Source organism: Pogona vitticeps, chromosome 10 (genome assembly GCF_051106095.1).
Source record: "Pogona vitticeps strain Pit_001003342236 chromosome 10, PviZW2.1, whole genome shotgun sequence".
Classification (NCBI taxonomy): domain Eukaryota; kingdom Metazoa; phylum Chordata; class Lepidosauria; order Squamata; family Agamidae; genus Pogona; species Pogona vitticeps.
The window spans coordinates 23,629,488-23,650,354 of NC_135792.1; the positions used below are offsets into that span (position 1 = coordinate 23,629,488).

General features: G+C 44.3%; 1 protein-coding gene across 1 annotated transcript; it reads left to right on the top strand.

Annotated features, from left to right (window-relative positions):
* Positions 1-52: 52 nt before the first annotated feature.
* LOC110085486 (galanin receptor type 1) lies at positions 53-20,058 on the top strand. Its single transcript, XM_020805705.3, has 3 exons — positions 53-842; positions 11,134-11,199; positions 18,364-20,058. Exons 1-3 carry the CDS (start codon positions 132-134, stop codon positions 18,679-18,681), a joined length of 1,095 nt encoding a protein of 364 aa, XP_020661364.3. The 5' UTR covers positions 53-131; the 3' UTR covers positions 18,682-20,058.
* The last annotated feature ends 809 nt before the right edge of the window (positions 20,059-20,867 follow it).

Below are 20,867 nucleotides of genomic sequence, written 5' to 3' on the forward strand. Positions count from 1 at the left end.
GGAAGCCTTCATCCCGGAAAAGTCTTTGGTGCTACGTCCAAGAACTCAACAGCCCACACTGAATCCATGGATCCCTTGTTTTGCTGCTGAGACCAAGGAGAGGGAGGACTGTCCTCTTGATCGGTGGAGCCATGAAGGAAACTGGCTCCATGGAGGAAGTTGTGACCAACGGCACCGCTTGCAACGCCCACGATGCTGAGTTCAAGCAGGTGAACGCTTCATCTTGCTGGCCGAGCATGTCTGGAGGTGGTCCTGAGACAGTGATTGTGCCGGTGGTGTTTGGGGTGATCTTCTTGTTGGGCATGGTTGGGAACACACTGGTGCTGGTGGTGCTGGGCCGTCTCCGGCCAGGAAGACGGCCATCACGCAGTGCCACCAACATCTTCATCCTCAACTTGAGCATCGCTGATTTCTCCTTCCTGCTCTTCTGCGTCCCCTTCCAGGCTACCATCTATTCCCTGCCAGAATGGATTTTTGGTGCCTTCTTCTGCAAGTCGGTACACTACCTCGCCATGGCCACCATGCTGGTCAGCATCTTCACCTTAGTGGCCATGTCGGTAGACCGGTACATTGCCGTGGTGCACGCCAAGCGGTCCCTCTGCATCCGCAGCAAGCGGAACGCCACCCTTGGCGTGGGTCTCATCTGGGTCTTGTCTCTACTTTTTGCCATCCCAGTGGCGCAGCATCAAGCTCTCATGAGTGGCCACCACCAGGCACCCAACAGCTCCTTCTGCTGGGAATACTGGGCAGACAACCCAGCTGCCAAGCAGATCTACAAGGCGACCATCCTGGTGGTGGGTTACCTGCTGCCTCTAGTGCTCATCTCTTGCTGCTACACCAAGGTGGGTGATGATAGCCCAAGAGGGGAGAGAGCAGTGGTGTGAAATGTTTGTTTGTTTTAATCTGCAACTCCCAGAAATCCACAGTCAATGCCTCTGCTGGGACTGCAGGATTTGTAGGTCAAAAATATATGAGATTTCTGGTACCTGCAGTTTAAAAAAACCAATGTTTGCTTCTCGTGAATGGAGGTGGAGGCAGGAGGTTGTGAATAGTGTGCCAGAATTGTTCTTGGGGTGTAATCATAGAAAATCAAACAACTTGGTCCCGCACGACTACCTGAGTAATGGGTCAGCTCTGAAATAAGCAGGCTGGTTGTGGAGAAGGCAGTGGCTCTGAGCATGTGCAGAATGCCTTAACCTCCCCATTCAGTAAATAATTCATGTCTTCAAACAAACAAACTTCTGGGTTATGAATTTGGGATATAGTACTCCTGTAGCCACGATTCAAAATGCCACAAATCAATGGTATAGTGACAAGATGGGTGGAATGGAATCTTTGGCAGGAGACTATGACAGAATATACGCCCCAAAGCTCTGCTAACGTCAAGAGAGACCATCCCCAGCCACAAAGCAAAAAAAAAACAAAACAGAAATTTCACAGCTTTAAACAAGTCAGCTTCTGAATATTTGTTCTGTATTCTTTTTTGAATATATATTTTAACTATATTTTCAATATCTGTAGTTTTTATAATTTTTAACTTTTCTTTTTGTATCTTCATTTTTATAACCAGAAATAAACTCCTCTTGCAAGAGTGATTCTGATAAGCTTGTGTGGCCAGGAAAGTGTTAAGGAGTTAGCGAAGAGGCTGCTAATTACATATTGGTTGACAGAGTCAAAAGTTCATAATGCTCCAGACATGGAGCTGATCCCCTCTTTGAGAATCTATGTCAGGAGACTGGTCTCAGAAATCCTGAGGAGGATGCTTACTGAAGATACATGGCAAAATATCCACATTTCTGGGGGACTGTTACTCCATTACTTTTTACAAAGCACTCCTGTTTTGTTTTTACTTCTTTTCAGTCTCTTTTTTGTGTGACCTTTCTCTCTAAATATCTCCATCCCCAACCTATGAATGTATAAAATGTTTCATTTCATATAGCTTCTGTTGGCTAGCCTGTATCACACATGCTTGGTATTACAACAAGGTAGCTGTTTATCCCTTTTTGAAATGCCCCCTTTTGAAATGCCCCCCAGCCCCCAAAGCCTGGGTTTTCAAATAAACAAAAATGTGCCAACCATTCTGTTTCAAGATAGGCAAGATTGACATCTTCAGTTTAAGTGCTCTGTTTTAAATCTAGAGACGTATAGGGTCACCTATTTCTGTAAGAGGGTAAAACAACTTTACAGTTTAAAAATTATAACTCAAAAACCCTTCATACAAACTTAGATAAATTTGGCACACAGCAAGAGCAGATTGTCCGCTATGGACATTCCAAATTTGGTGCTGATCTGAAGTCCAGTTTAAAAGTTACAATTTTTTTTGTTTGGGATGCCCCCCATTTTTAGAATTGCATTATAAAATGTTGAGTGGCTCTGCCAGCGCAAGATTATTGGTGTGCTCCTGTGCAGCAATAATATACTGTATAGTGATATATTTAGCCCTCTGAGGCAGTAAGGGTGGCTCCAATCTTCTAGCAACCCCAGATTCAATGAAACAAGCAAATGAGCCAGTTTCATTCAGGGAACTGGCCGTGTGTGTACTGGAGCCCTGGAACTATACCCTGCCTCTAAGCTGAACAGGAAGCCCATAATTCATGCCATTAGCAAGCGGTTGCTCAGTTTACCTTTGCAACCAACCAGATTCTAGGATGGTTGACACAGGTAGCATTTGCTGTGGGACATCCAGGCTGAAAACAAAGCTCGGAAGAATTTGGGACTCAACAGTACTGGAAAAAATACCTAAGATATTGTGGCATCATTGGGACAAAAAGATTTATTAAAGAGTATGTTATTGTCGAGAAAATCCACTTCCTCAAACACATATTTTGTTTCTGCTGCTGTTGAAAATGCCCAGCTTTGTCTGAGCATTAATACTTCTTTCTGAGTAGAGATGAGCTGCCTCATCTAATTTTCCTGGATTCCCCCCCCCCTCTGGGTAGACATTCTTGACAACGGTTTCTCCATGGATACACCCACCCTGAGAAACAAGGAGCCCATCCTCTACGCCGAAACATAAAAGAAAGAGACAGATAATCCTTTTTTTCTTTTCAGGATCAAGAAGATATTCAAATGTGATTGATTCAATGGTACATTTCTGAGTGGTAATAAACTCCTGAAAGAAAATAGCAATCTTGAAGCCATGAAAACTGACATTTCAATATTAGATCTTTGATTGATGTCATCGTGGAGTAGTCTGGAGATAATGCTGTTTATTAAGAGTAAGAAAGTATTGCTGTTTGATGAAATTTGGAAGACTTTTCCAGGCTGCTTTGAGCCACCTACTTGGTTCAGCTTTCCCCCCATTTTCCCCTTGTTTTTTGCTTTGTCTGTTAATCAAGGTTAATTGTTAATAAGAAGTGAAAGCTAGCACTTTTATGTCGATACACCTTTTGCTCGTCTCTCGTAAGTGCAATGACCCACATGTATGTAAAAATGACATTAAAAATAAGCCCTAAAAACAAAGAGAGCTTCAGAAGAGGATTCTGGCCCTATTTTTCCTTAGATCAGAACTGGGGAAGATAGAAACCTACAGATGCCATTGGATTGCAAATCCCAGCATCCCCTAGCATGAGCTATGCTGGCTTGCATTGATAGTCATTGTAGTCCAGCAGCATCTGCTGGGCCAGAGATGCTTCAAGCTGTGCTTTTCATGCTTTCTTCTCTGGCCTTTAAATCCTTGCACCCATCTTCTCCTGTTAGGGGACAGAGTGCTTGGTCCATCGTCGTTCCCACTACGCCAATGGCGGACGCAGCCCGGCCAAGCCTTGTGCCCCTCCCTGCACTGTTGAGCAATCTGGCGATGAAGTGGGAGGATGAACCAGCGGACAGCCTGGTTCTGAGATGTAGCAGGCTTATTCTTCCGTTCTTTCTTTCAAGACATGACCTCTGACCTGCCTGGTCCAGCGCTGCTCTTTGATCTTTCGTCTCACAAAGTGTTTGGAGACGGTGCTCTTCAGGACCGCAAGCCCCAGCATCCTACAGGTGGCCTGGCCAGGATCAGATTCCAGGGTTCAGGAAGACCTTCTCTAAACTCTGCTGACCATGGACGGCCTTGGCTCCCGTTCTCTTCTACACCCTTTTGAGCTTCATCTGGCAAGTGTTATCCTCCTCCTTCCCAATCCTCTAGGACTGTGTTTCCCATCCTTGAAACCCCAGATGCTCTTGGACTACAATACCCACAAGCCTTCACCACTAGCTGTGCTGGCCAGGATTTCTGGGAGTTGTAGTCCAAGAACCTCGGGGGGACCCAAGGCTGGGAACCACTGCTCTACGAGAGGGGTGAGCAGAATGGCTCAATTCTGAAAATATCCCTCTATGTGAATACAGTGGAGTTAAGAGAAATTTGGGCTGGTGCTCATCCTAACAGCCCCCCTTGTGACCTCACGTCGGCAAGACATATCCAAAAAATCACAGGCAGATGGATCAGCCCATATCAACAAATGACAAGCAGGTTATTTGTAAATGGCTCATGGCTCTTGCTTGCTCATTCGCCGCCAGACAACCTTCCAACAGTTTAAACGGTACTTTGAGCGGCAGAGATAGCGTGAGAAACATATACCGTATTTTTTTCTGTGTATAAGACTATATTTTTGTCTAAAATCTTTAGACTAAAAATTGAGGGTCGTCTTATACATGGAAGTAAGCTGAGGAGAGAGCAAAAAAGAGTGGAGGGAAAGCAGGGATCAAAGCGATCCTGCAGTGCTTTGATCCCTTTCCCCCTACACTTGCTAAGCCCCACTTAGATTTCTCAATTTTGGATTAGAAAAGTGGGATCGTTTTATACACAGGGGCGTCTTATACACAGAAAAATATGGTACTCTTTTCCAGCAAATCCAGACTGTGAAGATCACAGCTGGGCTCAGAGGGAACAGGGAAGTCTGAGTGTGATGTGGGGCTGTCCTAGCTGCTGTTGATCAGAAAGTCCCAGGGCTCTGATCCTGCAATCTCTAGCGTTGTTACAGCACTGCATATGTGCATAAAACCCTAGGGGATATGAGAGGTCTAATACAAAAATAAGTAAACCATACAAGATTAAAATCAACTGACATCCACAAGGCTTTAGTAGCCTGTAAATCCTGTTTACATTTGTCTGTGTGCAGCTTGTATATATAAGAGAGTGAATATGCCATGTGCGGAATAACCATGTGTCTTAATTTACAATGAACAATAATCTGAACAGTCTTCTCTTAGGAAAAAAAAATCTTTTGCTTTTAAGGCTATCCTGGCAGAGGCTAGTTTAATCAGTATTGTGAGTCAATGAAATGTGGGATGCTCAGAATGCTGGACAGGATGGTAGGAGGCCTGGGTTCAAATCCCACTGGTCCATGAAACTCTCTGGGGGACTTTTTCACAACATGATCCATCTCACAGGGTTGCTGTGAGTTCACTGGGGAAAGAGAGCTATGTATGCTGCCTAAACATTCATTGGAGGAAAGACAGGACATAAACAGCAGAGGCTGGAAGTCTTCCATTTCAGAGGTGCTATGAATCCACTCCAGGTTTTTGTCAGCACCTTACAGGAGCTATCAACGGTGCTGGTCCCTGTCTCCAGAACAGAATCAGAACTATGGGCAAGTCTTGGAAAGGGCAGAGCAAAACCCGGAACGGATTCACAGTACCTCCAAAATGGGAGTTGCACACCTGTGTGGGTAGAAATGCAACGAATGCATAAATAAATAGACATAGAAAAATGTTAAAAGATACAGATTAGCGTTTAAAGATAAAGAACTGAAGGCAGAAGAGCAGTAGTGGCTTAAAAGTTACCCATCTGTGCTTAACCCCTACGCAGCATATCAAGCAAGTAGCAATTCACCTGGTCAAGGAATTCTCCCATTTCGTAACATATAAAAGGAACTGATTGATTACAAGAAGCCATTGCTTTCATATATCCTGAATCTTCTACCATTTAGATTCATTGGATGTTCTTGCATTGTAAACTCGAGAAATAAGACTGGCCAAATATACTAGGGGGACGTGGTGGCGCTGTGGGCTAAACCGCAGAAGCCTGTGCTGCAGGGTCAGAAGACCAAGCAGTCGTAAGATCGAATCCACGCGACGGAGTGAGCGCCCGTTGCTTGTCCCAGCTCCCGCCAACCTAGCGGTTCGAAAGCATGCAAATGCGAGTAGATAAATAGGTACCATCTCGGTGGGAAGGTAAACAGCGTTCCGTGTCTAAAATCACACTGGCCATGTGACCACGGAAAGATTGTCTTCGGACAAAACGCTGGCTCTATGGCTTGAAGAGCGGGATGAGCGCCGCCCCCTAGAGTCGGACACGACTGGACAAAAAAATTGTCAAGGGGAACCTTTACCTTTACCTAAATATACTAAAAGAAATCCTCACCTTCTACTGTAATAGGAATTTTCTTGCTATTGTGTGTATGTTTTTTTTTTAATTATACTTGTGCAAATCTGGGTTTTTTTCCCCCTTGTATGCTGATACTGCCTTCACATTTCTCCGTGGCCCTGTTTCGGTATTTACAACTGGAGTCTGTTCCTCACCAAACTCATCCTGTTCTGGCTGGGTGTGTGGGACCGTCCTATGGCTTCAGATTTTGACCCTGAGCTCTGAAAGAGTGGTGGGGATGTTGATCGGGCAAGCCTGTAAGCTTTCCTTTATTAGAGTGTACTTTATGACATGCATGAAGTCATATCTAGTATACATACACATAGGGTGAAGAGGAATAAAAATAGAAGCAGTGTGGGCAGAGGGAAATGAGGTTGTTGGGTTTTTTTTAAATGTACAGACTGCGGCAATTACATTAAAGTTGAAAGGTACAGGTAGCAAGTTCAGTGACTGTTTACGAGGCATTGCTGACGATAACACAAATATCCTGCTGCCAATTAGCACAGGAACACGTCAGATATACACCTGAAGTGGAATTAACCAAGGCCAAAACGTGTGTTTGCAGAGTATATTAAAGCCTTTGGCAAGGAAGGCACAATAGATTTAAATGGAGAGCTCTGTTTTTCTGTAAGAGTAGAGTGCTTGGAAATCTACACCACCCTGCCCCTTGTATGTCTCGTGAGACGTTGTTGTTGTTGTTGTTTAGTCATTAAGTCATGTTCGACTCTTCATGACCCCATGGAACAGAGCACGCCAGGCCCTCCTGTCTTCCACTGCCTCCCAGAGTTGGGTCAAATTCATGTTGGTTGCTTTGATGACACCGTCCAACCATCTCGTCCTCTGTCATCTCCTTCTACTCCTGCCTTCACACTTTCCCAGCATCAGGGTCTTTTCCAGGAAGTCTTCTCTTCTCATGAGATGGCCAAAGTATTGGAGCCTCATCTTCAGGATCTGTCCATCCAGTGAGCACTCAGGGTTGACTTCCTTCAGAACGGATAGGTTTGTTCTCCTTGCAGTCCGGGGGACTCTCAAGAGCCTCCTCCAGCACCACCATTCAAAGGCATCAATTCTTTGGCAAGGCAAGCTTTCTTTATGGTCCAGCTTTCAATTCCATACGTCACTACAGAAAAAACCATAGCTTTCACTATGCGGACCTTTGTTGGCAAGGTGATGTCTCTGCTTTTTAAGATGCTGTCTAGGTTTGTTGTCACTTTCCTCTCAAGAAGCAGGCTTTAATTTTGTGGCTTTTTTTTTTTTGAGACATTAGAGAGGGTCAAAATGAACAACACAGCTGTCATCTTTATTTTTGGTAAATAATAATAATAATTTTAAAAAGCCATTTTGTTTTAATTGACTTTGGAGCAAAGCTCGTCCCAAATGATCTGAGTTCTCCTGGGAGCTTCGTATACAAAAAGGAGCACTCAAAGAGGAGACCATTCGATTTTTGTTTGTGAGTTGACTTTAAAAGCTGGCGACCCGTCCCCATCCATTCCCACTCATAAGACCCTATGCTGAGTCCCACAGGACTCACTAGCCGAGCACTAGCCCCTCTGCTAACTGGCAGGTGTCCCGTGGATGTGTTATCGTCACTTTGCACTCAATGGCCTGCCCCACCTCTGTGACATCACACAGACCCACCCAATCCTGGACCAATCTGCTCCAAAGCAGTCCCCACGGAGTTTGGTGGCTCATGCTGCCAGGCTGCATGTTGGGTAGAAACATTTTAATTAGTTCATATAACTACTGAATTGAGTCTATTCCTCTGTGCCTCAGTCATTCCCGCGGGCAATTCTGATCGGAAACCTCACAGAGTAAATTTACATGTTCTTATTCCAGAGTTAGCTGGAGACGCTAAATTGCTTCCATTCCAATGAGCCAAGAAAAACAGCTACATTATCACAACAGAATGAAATTCAACAGGGATAAGTGCAAAGCACCGCACCTAGGAAAAAGAAGCCAAACACACAGTTGCAGGACGGGGGATACTTAGCTCAGCAGTACTACAAGCATGAAAGATCTTGGAATTGCAAGTTGAATATGAGCCAAGAGCGTGATGGGGCTACAAAAAAAAAAAAAAAAAAAAAGACAAATTCTGTTTTACAGAAGTATAGTCTCCAAATCCCATGTGCAAACAACCTTCTTTTTTTAGTTAAGAAATGTTTCCTAGAATGGCTGCAGGTCTTCTTGACCTGCTCATGCAATTATGACTCCAAACCGGGGTTGGTGAGATTTTCATAGTGTACTGGCAGCTACCTTGCAGGTCTCGACAATGACAGGAAAGTCAAGGAAGAAGGGGGAAAGGAGAGAGAAAGGGAAAGCTGTAGCCAGAGGAGAATGGATGAGGCTGTGAATGAGCTCTGAATTTTAGTCCAAACTTTGCAGAATGCTTCCAAGGTGCAAACCTTCGCTTTCAGATAGGTTCAGCACCCTGGAGAGCATCTTCAAAGAGAAACCAAGGAGGGAAAGATTAGATAGAAATACAGTAAACAAATGTTATGTATGTATGCCTTGGCCACTCACTCCACCCTCCATCCCAGCTCACTGTGAGGAAGGTGTGAGGCATGGGAAGAAAACGCGTTTGATCCCAGCTGAGTCACAATCCTGTTACAAAATCTAGAGTTGTGAACTTTGTCCAACCACAAATCCCAGAATCCCCCAGCCCCTGTGGAACTGGGGAGGTGTAGTTCATGGAAGTGGCTTTCCTGAGCTCTGTTCTAGAGCATGACGGCTTGCAGATTGGGTCGGCTTTCCTCTCCCGCACTGTTTTGGGTGAGCATGCCAGAGGGAGACATAAAAGCTACATTTAAGAGTCTGATTTCTTTTAATTAATTGGCTTAAGTACTCTCCATATACTACCTCTAATGGTTAAGTGCATTCGCTGATGGGTTACAGGAGTGTTTTCTAAAGGTTAATCTAAGTTTGGCTGGAGCATTATTTTCCCCCTTTCTAATGGCTTTCTTTAAAATCTCTCTCTCTCTCTCTCTGTGTGTGTGTGTGTGTGTGTAAAACAGACCCACCATGAGTATTTTGAACCTGAAAGAGATTCAGATCAACCTTTAACATACAAAGGATCACCTCAAAGTAGACAGCGGGTGTTGTTTTGCATCTTAAAAGGGGAGAAAATCTTCCAGCTTCCTCTTCTGTTAACAACACTCCCTCTGAGCAATGGCAAATTAAAATACTACTACTACTAAAATAAATAAAGATGGAAGGAATCGTCTTTTATTAGACAGGAACTAGCTGGCTGGATAGCTCAGTGGGTTAGGTATCTGGCCGCAGAGCCCGTGGCTGATTTCCCACAGGGCTTCCTTAGGGTGGAGCCAGCCTGGGTGGCCTTGGGCAAAAGCGCCACAGTCCCAGAAGAAGGGAAGGGGTCAACCACATCTGAGTACTCTCTCCTTAGAATGGAGGGAAGCCGTTCCACAACCTGGGAGCAGCCACTGAGAAGGCCCTGTTTTGTGTTGCCACCATAAAAGTAGAGGGAGGACTTCTCATGAAGATCTCAAGAACTCAGAAAGCTCATCTGGGGAGGTGCAGTTCTTTAGTCAGCCTGGACTGGAACCCTACACAGACTGACATATGATTAGAGATGCTTGTAAATATAATTAAGCAATGACGTTTCATTTTTAATCTATAGAGATGGAGACAGAGTGGCTGCTTTGGAATCCATTGCCCAGAGAAGCCAGCTTGAAACATTGCTGTTCCAACCTCCTAACATGTTTCCCCCTTTCTAATTGCTTAAAGAACAACCCACTATTTTTTTTCCTTCCAAGAGACCGTTCCCCCCCCGCCCCGGCAAGACACCTTACGGTTCCCACCTTGTTCCTTCCTAACTCATATAAACATGGGAAGAACTTGCCTGATTCAGACCCACAGCCCGCTGAGCCCAGTGGCCAGTTTGCAATGGTGGCCAATCAAACATCCATAGGGAAGGGAGGCTTCCAAGCAGAAAATGAGGGTTCTCTCCTGCTGCAGTTCCCCAGCAATGGGGGAATTGAGAGCCAAACAATGTGATGTTAATTGTGCGAAAGCAATTAATGTATACCTTTGTTTTCTTTATGTAAACAGCTACTTGGAAAAGTTTTCCAGAACCCAGAGAATGACTGACCATAATATCAAGCAGCGATTGCAAAAAGGATTTAATTATAAGTAACTAGGTACAACTGTTTATTTCTCATCTCTACAGTGGGCCGCTGGGTCTGCCTTTGTGGACTTTAATTGCTCCGTCTTTTCTGAGGTGACATTGCATCAGCCACTTATGGGCATTATGGAAAATTGAGATAGCCCCCTACTAGCTATCCTTTGAGTGTGGTTACAACTGCCATGTGACCCCAACAAGGAGATCTTACTGAAGGGTATTTGGCCCTCCAGCTTTCAAAACTGGAACTGGCCTGTTAAGCATATCCATGCACAACCGATGTGGCATACTCAACAGACAACTGAGAGCTCTTATAGACAATAGCATAAACTCTAGTGTTTTTTTCTGATCTCTGTAACTCCAGATGTCCCCCAGCCAGCATAACCGCTGACTACGCTGGCTCAAAGATTCTGGGATGTAATCCCAAAAAAGGAACTTTCTTCAGCTGCACCAAGAAAAGGAGGAAGATAAGGAGCACCGTGCATGGACCATCCCATTTTCCAGCAAAGTCAAGGATCTATTATTTACTCATCCAGGCAAATAAAATAGACCAATTCTTTTATGTGCCTGGATCTGGGTTGGTTGGATGGGTTGGTAAAAAAAAAAGTTGTACAATAAAGCAAGCATCATCCTGTCTTTGTTTCCGCAGGTGTTATATCACCTTCATAAAAAGGTGAAGAATATTTCCAGAAAATCAGAGAGGTCCAAAAGAAAGGTAAATGAAAATCCAGTATCCACACCTACCACCCTTGCATGCTGGGATGTCTGGGGCTTTGGGAAAGCAGACTGTCTCTAGTAGAACCAATGTATAACTGAGAGTAGCAATATTTTGAAGTTACAGTATCTTCTAGCATGGACTCTTGCTTCTTCAGAAGTTTCCGGAAATCTAGCATTCCACACTGCCATCAGTCAAATCTTCATCTAAACAGCTCTTCATTGTTTGAGCTGTTGGTCTACTTTCTTTGCAATTCAAGTGTGAAATGGCGACATGATCACTAAATTCTTGCCGAGAGCATTCTCTTAATGCAGACTTGTGCAGCCGCGCTTGAGAAGCCGTTTGGAGTTGAAGAATCTCTGAAATCTTATTTGCTGAGGCCCTGTAAGTACATGACAGCACAGAGATACAGCAAATAGAATTTCACAGAACCTTCAGACTTCAACTGGCTTGAAAAGGTTCTTGGAACTGAGGGCTCCAAGTAACAAGATACTGATGCTGTATCTAGTAGCAGTGCTCCTTCAAGTTGTGAAAAAGGTGTAAATGTAAATGCATGCTAAAAGGTGAACTGTGGCTATTAGCATGATCATCGGAATGTAAATACCAACTTTCTATGCATATCTAAAGAACTTAAATACCAATTTAACTGCCATGGTTCAATTCTAAAGAATCCTGGGATTTATAGTTTGAGGGGGTATTTACAATTCTGCACTAGAGAACTCTATTGCTGGTGTGCAGGAAATTGCCACAAGAGGACTCTTTCATATGGGAGGAAATTTCCTTCTCACTTTCTACTGCTTGGTCACAAAAGAGTGGACTTCCTTGGCCTTCATCTTCAAACTGTCCTTTTAAAAACCCACTTATCTATAGGATTTCTTTAGGAAATCCTTATGAAATCCTTTTAAAATATTTTAGAAACCCACTTCCCTCCTGAAGCTATTTTTGTCTGTCTGTTTGTCTGTCTGCTAATTAACCATAGCCAAAAGCTTCCAACCAGGAGGTGCTGATTATGGACATGAACTTCTCATGCCCATCAGGAGTTCCTGTAGTGTTAAATTCCACCTGTCAGAACAAACTGAGCCTAAAAATAAACCAGGGTAGGAAAGACTGTATGGGATGGGCAATCATGAAGAGAAGCACTAAAGTAAGCAAGATGAGACTTACGTCATGTGGATGGTGGGAAAAATATTGATAAAACTGGTGCAGAACCAGCTACTTTGATGAGAACAAGGGTTCAATCTGGATAAAACCAGGGAATTCTTAAATATTCCATCAGAGTATCCCAGGATTCTGCAGGATGAAGCCGCAGAAGTAAAAGTGGTATCCAACTGATACAGGTATGAAGTGTAGATACCCTCTAAAATGGCCCAATGGCTAAACTTTATGGCTTCTTTTCACTGAAAGAGATACAACAGGAGGAATAGGGGACAATCTGACCTTTGCCACGTGCATATAGCTTATTTTTGCATTCAGCAAAAGGATGGGGCATGATGCTTCATGTATCACGGTCACTGTGGTCTTTCCAGTGTCTGGCGTTGAACATCTAAACAGCTTTCAACGAGGAAAAATTGAGGGGATTAACTGTATTAAAATGGAGAGGAGAGGAATTGGATGCAGGCTTCAATGCCTGCGTTGTACTCCTCTTTCCAGGACCATAATTCAGACAGATTACAGAGCGCCAGGGCTAATATTTCACTTTGGAATGACAAATGACTTTTTGTCCTTTTGCAAAGGGGTGGCTTCCATGCTTCGTTGCAGGAACAGTGGCAACTTATAGATTGTTCAAAAGGGGGGGTGGGGGGAGGAAATGCATCGCCAAAATGACAAAACGAGGCCAAAGAGGCACAGTATTTGCATATGTTAATTCATTTGCCGAACCTATAAATGTAGCACAGGGTCCCATGGTGACTTTCAGGTGGATCACATTTTCCTACAGACAAGTTAATTTCCTCTCCGTCCTATAATCTCCTACTGGGGACATCGTCACGTTTCCATAAGTGTAGGTATGCCAACAGGATTTCAATCACTGGGCAAAATTCTGTTGTGTAACTGTGCAGCACAACTCAACATGACACCCACAACAGCTATAGTTGCATTGAGGCAGCAGTGCTATCCATGAAGCATTTCCATCACACAATTATTTGTGGGTGCAATGCCCAGAATATTAACACTCATGTAACTTTATGCTATGCACACAGGAACAGCATTTTGCCCGTTGTGCTGTAACATCAGTAACAATGAAGCACAATTAATCATTTTCTAATTGGCTTGAAGAGAGCAACAGACCTTGCTAGATTCCAGCATAGATTCTAATTTAAAGCGAAATGCAAAACAGGCTTGTCTGCTGTTCTCCTTTCCTTCTTCAAACTAGACTTGGCATTGTGACCTGTTCTATCTCAGGCAGCAAAATATTTTGGGCCAGGAGAGTTCAGGTTTGACGTTCCACGTTTTCGTTCGATACGAGACAGAGCCCGGAGCTGAGCAATAAAGTATCAGGTACTCTCCGGTGTTTTGTTTTTCGCAAAACCGGACGGAAGAACCTACAGCCTACGTATATAGAGCTTGTATATATAGATTCTGAGAACCGTAGCAAAAAAAAAAAAGGAAATATTCTAAGCATTGTGCCTCTATGTAATGGAGGATGTTAGACATCTGAGACAGCTATATCGAACATCATAATAACAAAGATCTCCAAGGTAGCTGGGAATCGCTCCATTTTCATCTGTGTGACGTTGGTAGACCGCTAGGCTATCATCTGCGCCAGAGAAGGGAACTGTTTTGCATCTTTCCCCTCACATCGGACAAAGGGGCGCTGGGAAACTCTCAAGAACACCCTCGGGTGAAGGACAGACAGGAGGACATTGCCTTCCGATCTCCCGGGTGCACAATTCTTCCACCGCAGAATCCCTGGGCTGGCAGCCATCTTCAAACCAAAACAGCTCGCCGAACCCTCTACTGCGGCAGCTGGCCTTTCACCACCCAAAAGAACGGCATAATTAAAATAATTGGCTTCACACGCATTGAACCCCAATTCAACTCTCCATTTCAGGTGCCTCTGTTAATATTTCCTACCTTGCTTTGTCTTCCTCTGGCCATTAGCTTTTCAGCTTCTGCTCTCGTCCCATTAAACCTGACCACATAATAATTTAAGGGCAGACTTTGCCATCTATTACGCAGATCTGGGTGACAGCGTTCGAAAGGAGAGGGATGTATGCAGCACAGCTTTTGTCCCACATCATGGCCAGCATCTGTAACCCTGCATCCTCCAGATGTGTGGGACTACCCTTCCCATCACCTACAACCAGGATAATGGGGACTGTAGTCCATGTCTGGATGGTGATAGACTGGAGAAGGAGACACTACAAGGTGGTTTTCCCAAAGATTGTCATCCATAAATCCTTTTGGAAAAAGATTTAGTGGCTACCAGGTTGCTTACTCCGAGTCATTCAAAAATAGGTGTCAAGTAAAGCATAAATAAAGAGATTAAAAATACTTGCAAGTTACAGATTGGAAAAGGGAGCTGAAACCAGGGGTGACAGAGAGCAGAGGAGAGCAGAAAATGTGGAAGAAAATTGGCTGGACAATTGTCATGAATCCTACAAGAGCTGGGTAGTACTGTAGGCAAACCTGCCTGGATCACCGACTGAACATGCACGATGAGATAAAAAGCCTCTGTCCCTGTTCAAGCTAAGGGAGTTACAGCTGGCTGTGCTGATGTATGGTACGTTTCTGCTGTTTCCCATTTGACATCTGTTTTTGAAGGTCTTTTGTTCAAGGACAGACTCCCTGAGATCAGAGAGAGACTCAAGCAACCCTACACTGTGTTTTGGAAATGTCAGAACCATAGAAACAAGCAACTCTCAAACAATTTTACTTATTAGTCTAACAGGCCACCATGGTTACTCTTTGGGAAAAATTCAATATATCTACATTGCTTTTAACCGTTTTTCTTTTATTATTATTATTTCAAGGCCACTCATATCCTGCTGCCTTAATTGCTGGCTTTGTGCGTAAATCGGATGCTGGGGCAACTAGAAATCATCCAATGTGTTCCATGGCTCAAAGACCAGTGAAAGGCCTCCTATATTTATCTAATTCCTGGGAGGAATGCCTGCCATCAGATTTATAGGGTTTCATGTATGCGACAACTCACTACATCCAAGTATCAGTTAATAAATCATGGCTGGACGCAAAACAACTGGCTCATTTTTCATTCAAAGTTACCCTTTGGAGTCTAATCGGAGCAAAAAAATTTCCACAGTTGGATTTAAAGGATGCAGCTGCCATTCAGAAAGAGCCAGCAGGGAAAGTAAAGCAGGAGAGGGAAAGAAATATAACCAAGATATTTATGGAACATGACATGATTCTTTGCACGATTTTTTTTTAACACAGTATGATTCCAGGATGGGTGCTCTGAATTCCACCACGTAAAAGCTGTTGGGTAGCTGTTCCACTATAAAGAAGGCTGACCGCCAAAGAATTGATCTTTTAGAATTGTGGTGCTGGAGGAGACTCTTGAGAGTCCCCTGGACTGCAAGGAGAACAAACCTATCAATTCTAAAGGAAATCAACCCTGAGTGCTCCCTGGAAGGACAGATCCTGAAGCTGAGGCTCCAATACTTTGGCCATCTCATGAGAAGAGAAGACTCTTTGGATAAGACCCTGATGTTGGGAAGGTGTGAAGGCAAGAGGAGAAGGGGACGACAGAGGATGAGATGGCTGGACAGGGTCATCGAAGCGACCAACAGGAATTTGACCCAACTCTGGGAGGCAGTGGAATACAAGAGGGTCTGGCATGCTCTGGTCCATGGGGTCATGAAGAGTCGGAAACGACTTAACGACTAAACAAAAAAAGCTATTCCACTTTCCCCTCTTTAAAGGATTCTTGTGGAAAGAAAGAAGAGCAGTGAGAAACAGGGGGTGTCTATAAGTAGAAGGCTTTCACATCTGGAACAGAGCTTGGAGTAGTTCTTTTTAGGACTACAACTCCCAGAATCCCCCAGCCATGGGTGACAGTCCAGGAAAGGAACTTCTGGACAAGTTCTGGCCTGGTGCCTACAGCCTAAATCCAAGGGTTGGGGGTTGCGAGGCTCTTAGGTTTTGGACCTAGAAGTAAGTTGAAAGTAACTCTTTGATTTCCATGTTTTATCCCATATTATCATTGAGAGATCATTTTGGAGGGTGCAGTTTTGTCTGGATCATTTCTGGAGGAGGGCTCAGCTCAATCTGGACAAGGTTTGGGCTGACCCAGGTCCTGAGGGTTCTTCAGCAAGGTTATTGATTGATTGATTGATTGACTGATTGATCGATTTATATGTCATATAAATGCACTAAATATGGCATATAAATGCAATATGTACAGTTCCTTCAGTACCCTTGGATGCAGTTCATGCTGGCCTTTGAGTATCATATTGCTTCTTCTGTTGCAGAAAGCACTGTTTCTTCATTGGGTCTGTTCTACCTCCCCCCTTTCCCTCCCTCCCCTAAGCGGATATTGAAATTCTTTTCAGTAATGACCAAAACCACTCTCCTCGGGTTGTAGTTAAATGTCTGTTCAGCTCCTCCTGACACAGTGGGGGGGGGGGGGTTGTACCAAAAGGGGGAAGGTATTCAGGATGAAATACTTGGCTTTGTGGAGTAACCAAGAGCAACGTAATTAGCGCACCTTTCCAGTAGCGCTCTAGCAGGAGAAGTGCCAGCGTGGGGCGTGCAAATTAGCAGTGATGGCTGGGTGGGAAATGAAACTAAGACCTTTCTGGACAGCGATTAGCCAGAAGCGAAAAAGAGCAGAGGTTTTAAAGGGCAGGGCAGAGAACACCCAGATGGTTTTGAGTAGGGATGCCAACGGGCAAAGGAAGGCAAATCTCAGACCTTCAAAACAGTGAGGAAGTTCAGATCCTGCCATTTTCGAGGCCAGCTTTTGCATCCCTTCCCTGTTCTGGTGTCCGTGCTCAGGCTGGTGATCCCAAGGGTATCGGGTTGGGCGTTCCTTTTAACCTGAACTGCTGAGGAGCTATCCCGGGTGCTGAACCTATTTCAGGGCTTGGATTCAGAACCCGGGTGAGCCCCCCATAAAGTTCAGGCTGAAACCCAAAGTGGATTCACCTCCCCACCCACCCCAAACAAATTTAGAGTCATCAGCTCTTGTTCAGACTGTAATGGGTACGACTTCATTTCCAGTGGTCTCACTGGCTGAAAAATATGTTTTCCCCTCATTTTGCTCACATAGAAGCCCCAACAAAGCAAACAAATCATGAATACATTTAAATACCTTGGAAAAATGACTTTAATGGACTGCCACTCCCAGACTCTCTGATCAGAGCTGTAATCCACAAAGCAACGATTCCATGTTGTGCAGCGTCGTATCAAGAAAATGCAGAGCAAAAGCAGGGCAGGGGATCATGTTGGCTTCCAGGGTTTGGCTGGAGCCCTAGAGCTAGATGCTCATGGTGCACCCCTGATGACTCATGTCTTCCCTCCCACCGTCTCTGCTACCAGTTTGTAAGCCCATGATGCACAACTGTCGGGGGCGGGTGGGAGAGGGGTGCTTATGGCAGGTGGAAGATCTTGCTGCAGTACAGGGGAGCAGCTGGTGCACAAGCAACAACAGCAAAGCGAGGGAGACACTTGTTGTTGTTGTTTACTTGTTAAGTCATGTCCAACCCTTCGTGACCCCATGGACCAGAGCACGCCAGGCCCTCCTGTCTTCCACTGCCTCCCGGAGTTGGGTCAAAGTCATGTTGGTGGCTTCAATGACACTGTCCAACCATCTTGTCCTCTATCGTCCCCTTCTCCTCTTGCCTTCACACTTTTCCAACATCAGCGTCCTTTCCAGGGGGGTCTTCTATTCTCATGAGATGGCCAAAGTATCAGAGCCTCAGCTTCAGGATCTGTCCTTCCAGTGAGGGAGACCCAGCGCCCGGTAATTCCAGCTGCACAGTCAGAAGAAAGGTATAGTGAACCACTTCTTAGTAAGAAATGATCCACCTAGAAAGCCCTGAAAAGCCTTGTTAAATCAGAATCGACTTGAAACCACATGGTTGTTACTCACAGTTGAAATTCAGTAGCATGTCAATGTGACGTCAAAGCTACCCTTCACACAGATGCCATTTTAATGCCTGTGTATTTTCTTTTCTCCTACCCACCCACCCCCACTCTCTCCAGACAGCACAGACTGTGTTACTCGTGGTTGCTGTGTTTCTGATCTCCTGGCTCCCACATCACATCATCACCATGTGGGCAGAATTCGGGCGCTTCCCCTTGAACAATGCCTCTTTCACCTTTCGGATCATCTCTCACTGCTTGGCTTACGGGAACTCCTGCATCAACCCCATCATCTATGCTTTCCTCTCAGAGAACTTCCGCAAAGCCTGCCGGCAAGTTTTCACCTGCAAGTTCCTCCTGCAGCCGGCCCCTGCCAAAAAGCTCGTCAGGATTCGCATGGAGAACTTTTCTACTACGCACTCAACAACGAATATCTGAATTGGACCCGGGGAATCAACGCACTGGGGTTGGAGGAGCTGGCAGAATAGAACAGAAAGCTGGAGGGTTACAACTGGCGCAGAAATATGGGGAAAAAAAACATGTTTCTTTCGGATATTGCACTCATCCTGTTGACGGGTGTCATAGGACTCATCCATACCTCATTCTTGCCATTCTTGGCTGTCTTGCATAGCTGGTCCTGTTGTGGATTTTGAGAAACAGCATTTTAAGATCCCTCAAAGACTGAACAAGGGTGGGGGAGATCTAAATTGCTATGAGCTTAAACATAACTTTGTGTTTACCATGGAGCGTGGAGTTTTGTGCCTTTCAGGGAAAGAGACGCCTGTGTGAATCTGCTGCATTTTGTGAGGCAGTGGGAAAAAGCAAAGAGGAAGTCTTTAAATGGCTGCTACAGTTACACGCCACTGGAAGCCTCCCATCGATGCCACTGAATCAGAAGACTCGGCTTGCAGAAGGGGTCCTCTCTTGCATCAGGGTAGCCGGCTATATGCGTTTCATCAATGCTGCATTTTAAAGTATGTTAATGATCAAGCTGGATTCGGGGGGGGAGGGTTACCAATGGCTTGCTTAATTTATCATTTTGTGTAATTTATTCTGCAGGTTGACTTAAGTGTGTAATTTATTCTCGCTGGTATTGTCATGGAAAAAAACAAGATCTACAAGGTAACCTCACCCCGTATATTTCAGCTGCTTCTTCAGCTTTTGGTAATTTAGCAGGTACTGCCTGAACCAAGAAATTCTCACCACATGCAATAGATCCACATCTCCATTGCTTGTTTTTTTTATATACTGTATATAGCAGAGAGTATAATGGTCCACAATTTTAGGCCAGGCAGTAGCACTTACACCATTTGGTGTCCATTCTCAATGCCTGTTTTAAGTTTTTCTGCGCATTACATCTCTTGATCTTAAAGAAGCTGGCCCAGATTCATCCCCATCGTTTCTGGGACAGCTATGTTCCTACTGTTCATCCGGCAATATTCTAAGGCACCTTTTTTCAACACACTCCACAGGTGCATTGTGACTCTTTTAACAGCATTTCTTGCGCAGTGTGATGTTTTATTGAGCTGATTATCATTAATGTAGTTTTCTTAACATTCCTTTGAAGGTACATTTGGAACGCTAAGCCTTTTTCTTTGTTCACAGGCAAGCAAACCGCGTTCTTGTCCAAACATACTCTCACTTGGTGCCAAAATGCACACTTGCATATAATCTGAACTGGCTGGCTTTAAACTCTAATGGCTTTATCTAATTGCTATACGGCGCTGCTGTCTAACCACAAAAATTATAATGCTAATTCATCTGTAATGGCAAGCAATGTTGTATATTGGGAAAAGCTGCATTAAAACGTTTTGTGGCTCAGCTCTGACTGATCATTAGCCCGTAGCATCTCCAGTACTGCTAGTGAACCTATTAGCATAATCAGTAATCATCATTAGCCAGACTAAGCAGGACATATAATTTCTACGCACAACCTATGCAGAGAAAGCAAAATTCCCAGCAATATATAACATACTCAACCAGATTTTAAAAGAGCTACACTTACAAATTTTTAGAGATGCTTCAAGCAACGTGTGACATTTTAAGAACATGGAACCCTATCTGATGAAGTGAACTCATTCATGAAAGTTCATATTAAAATACAGTATAATACTCAGTCTTTGAGGTGCCACATATTTTTGTCTTGTTTCTTTGGATTTGCCTGATGTGCTTGTTCAGACTAACACAGCTATCTTTTCTAAAAGTACTACAAAACTGCATTCACCCCCCCCACACACACACACACACTCCTCAGACGGGGCTTCTAAGATTTTAAAACACAGGACTACGGAACTGCACTTTTGCTCACTGCTGCCCTAAACCTTGTGGAATGATAAACCTTGTGGAATGATACCTAACTCCATGAAGATCAGGAATACAAAATAGTGTCTTAAGATGACAGCCAAAGCATCTTTGAGGAAAATATGGAATACCCTAAGGTATTCCATATTTTTCTCAAAGGTGTACCCTAAGCCTTTATGGGTTTAAAACTTAACAAAGCACTTTGAACTGAGCCCTGAAACAAACCAGTAGCCAATGAGGCACAATTCAAACATGTGTAACATGATCAGAAGGCCTTGCGTTCTCCACTTGCCCAGTTCAGTGGTTTAGGTCTCTGGCTGTGG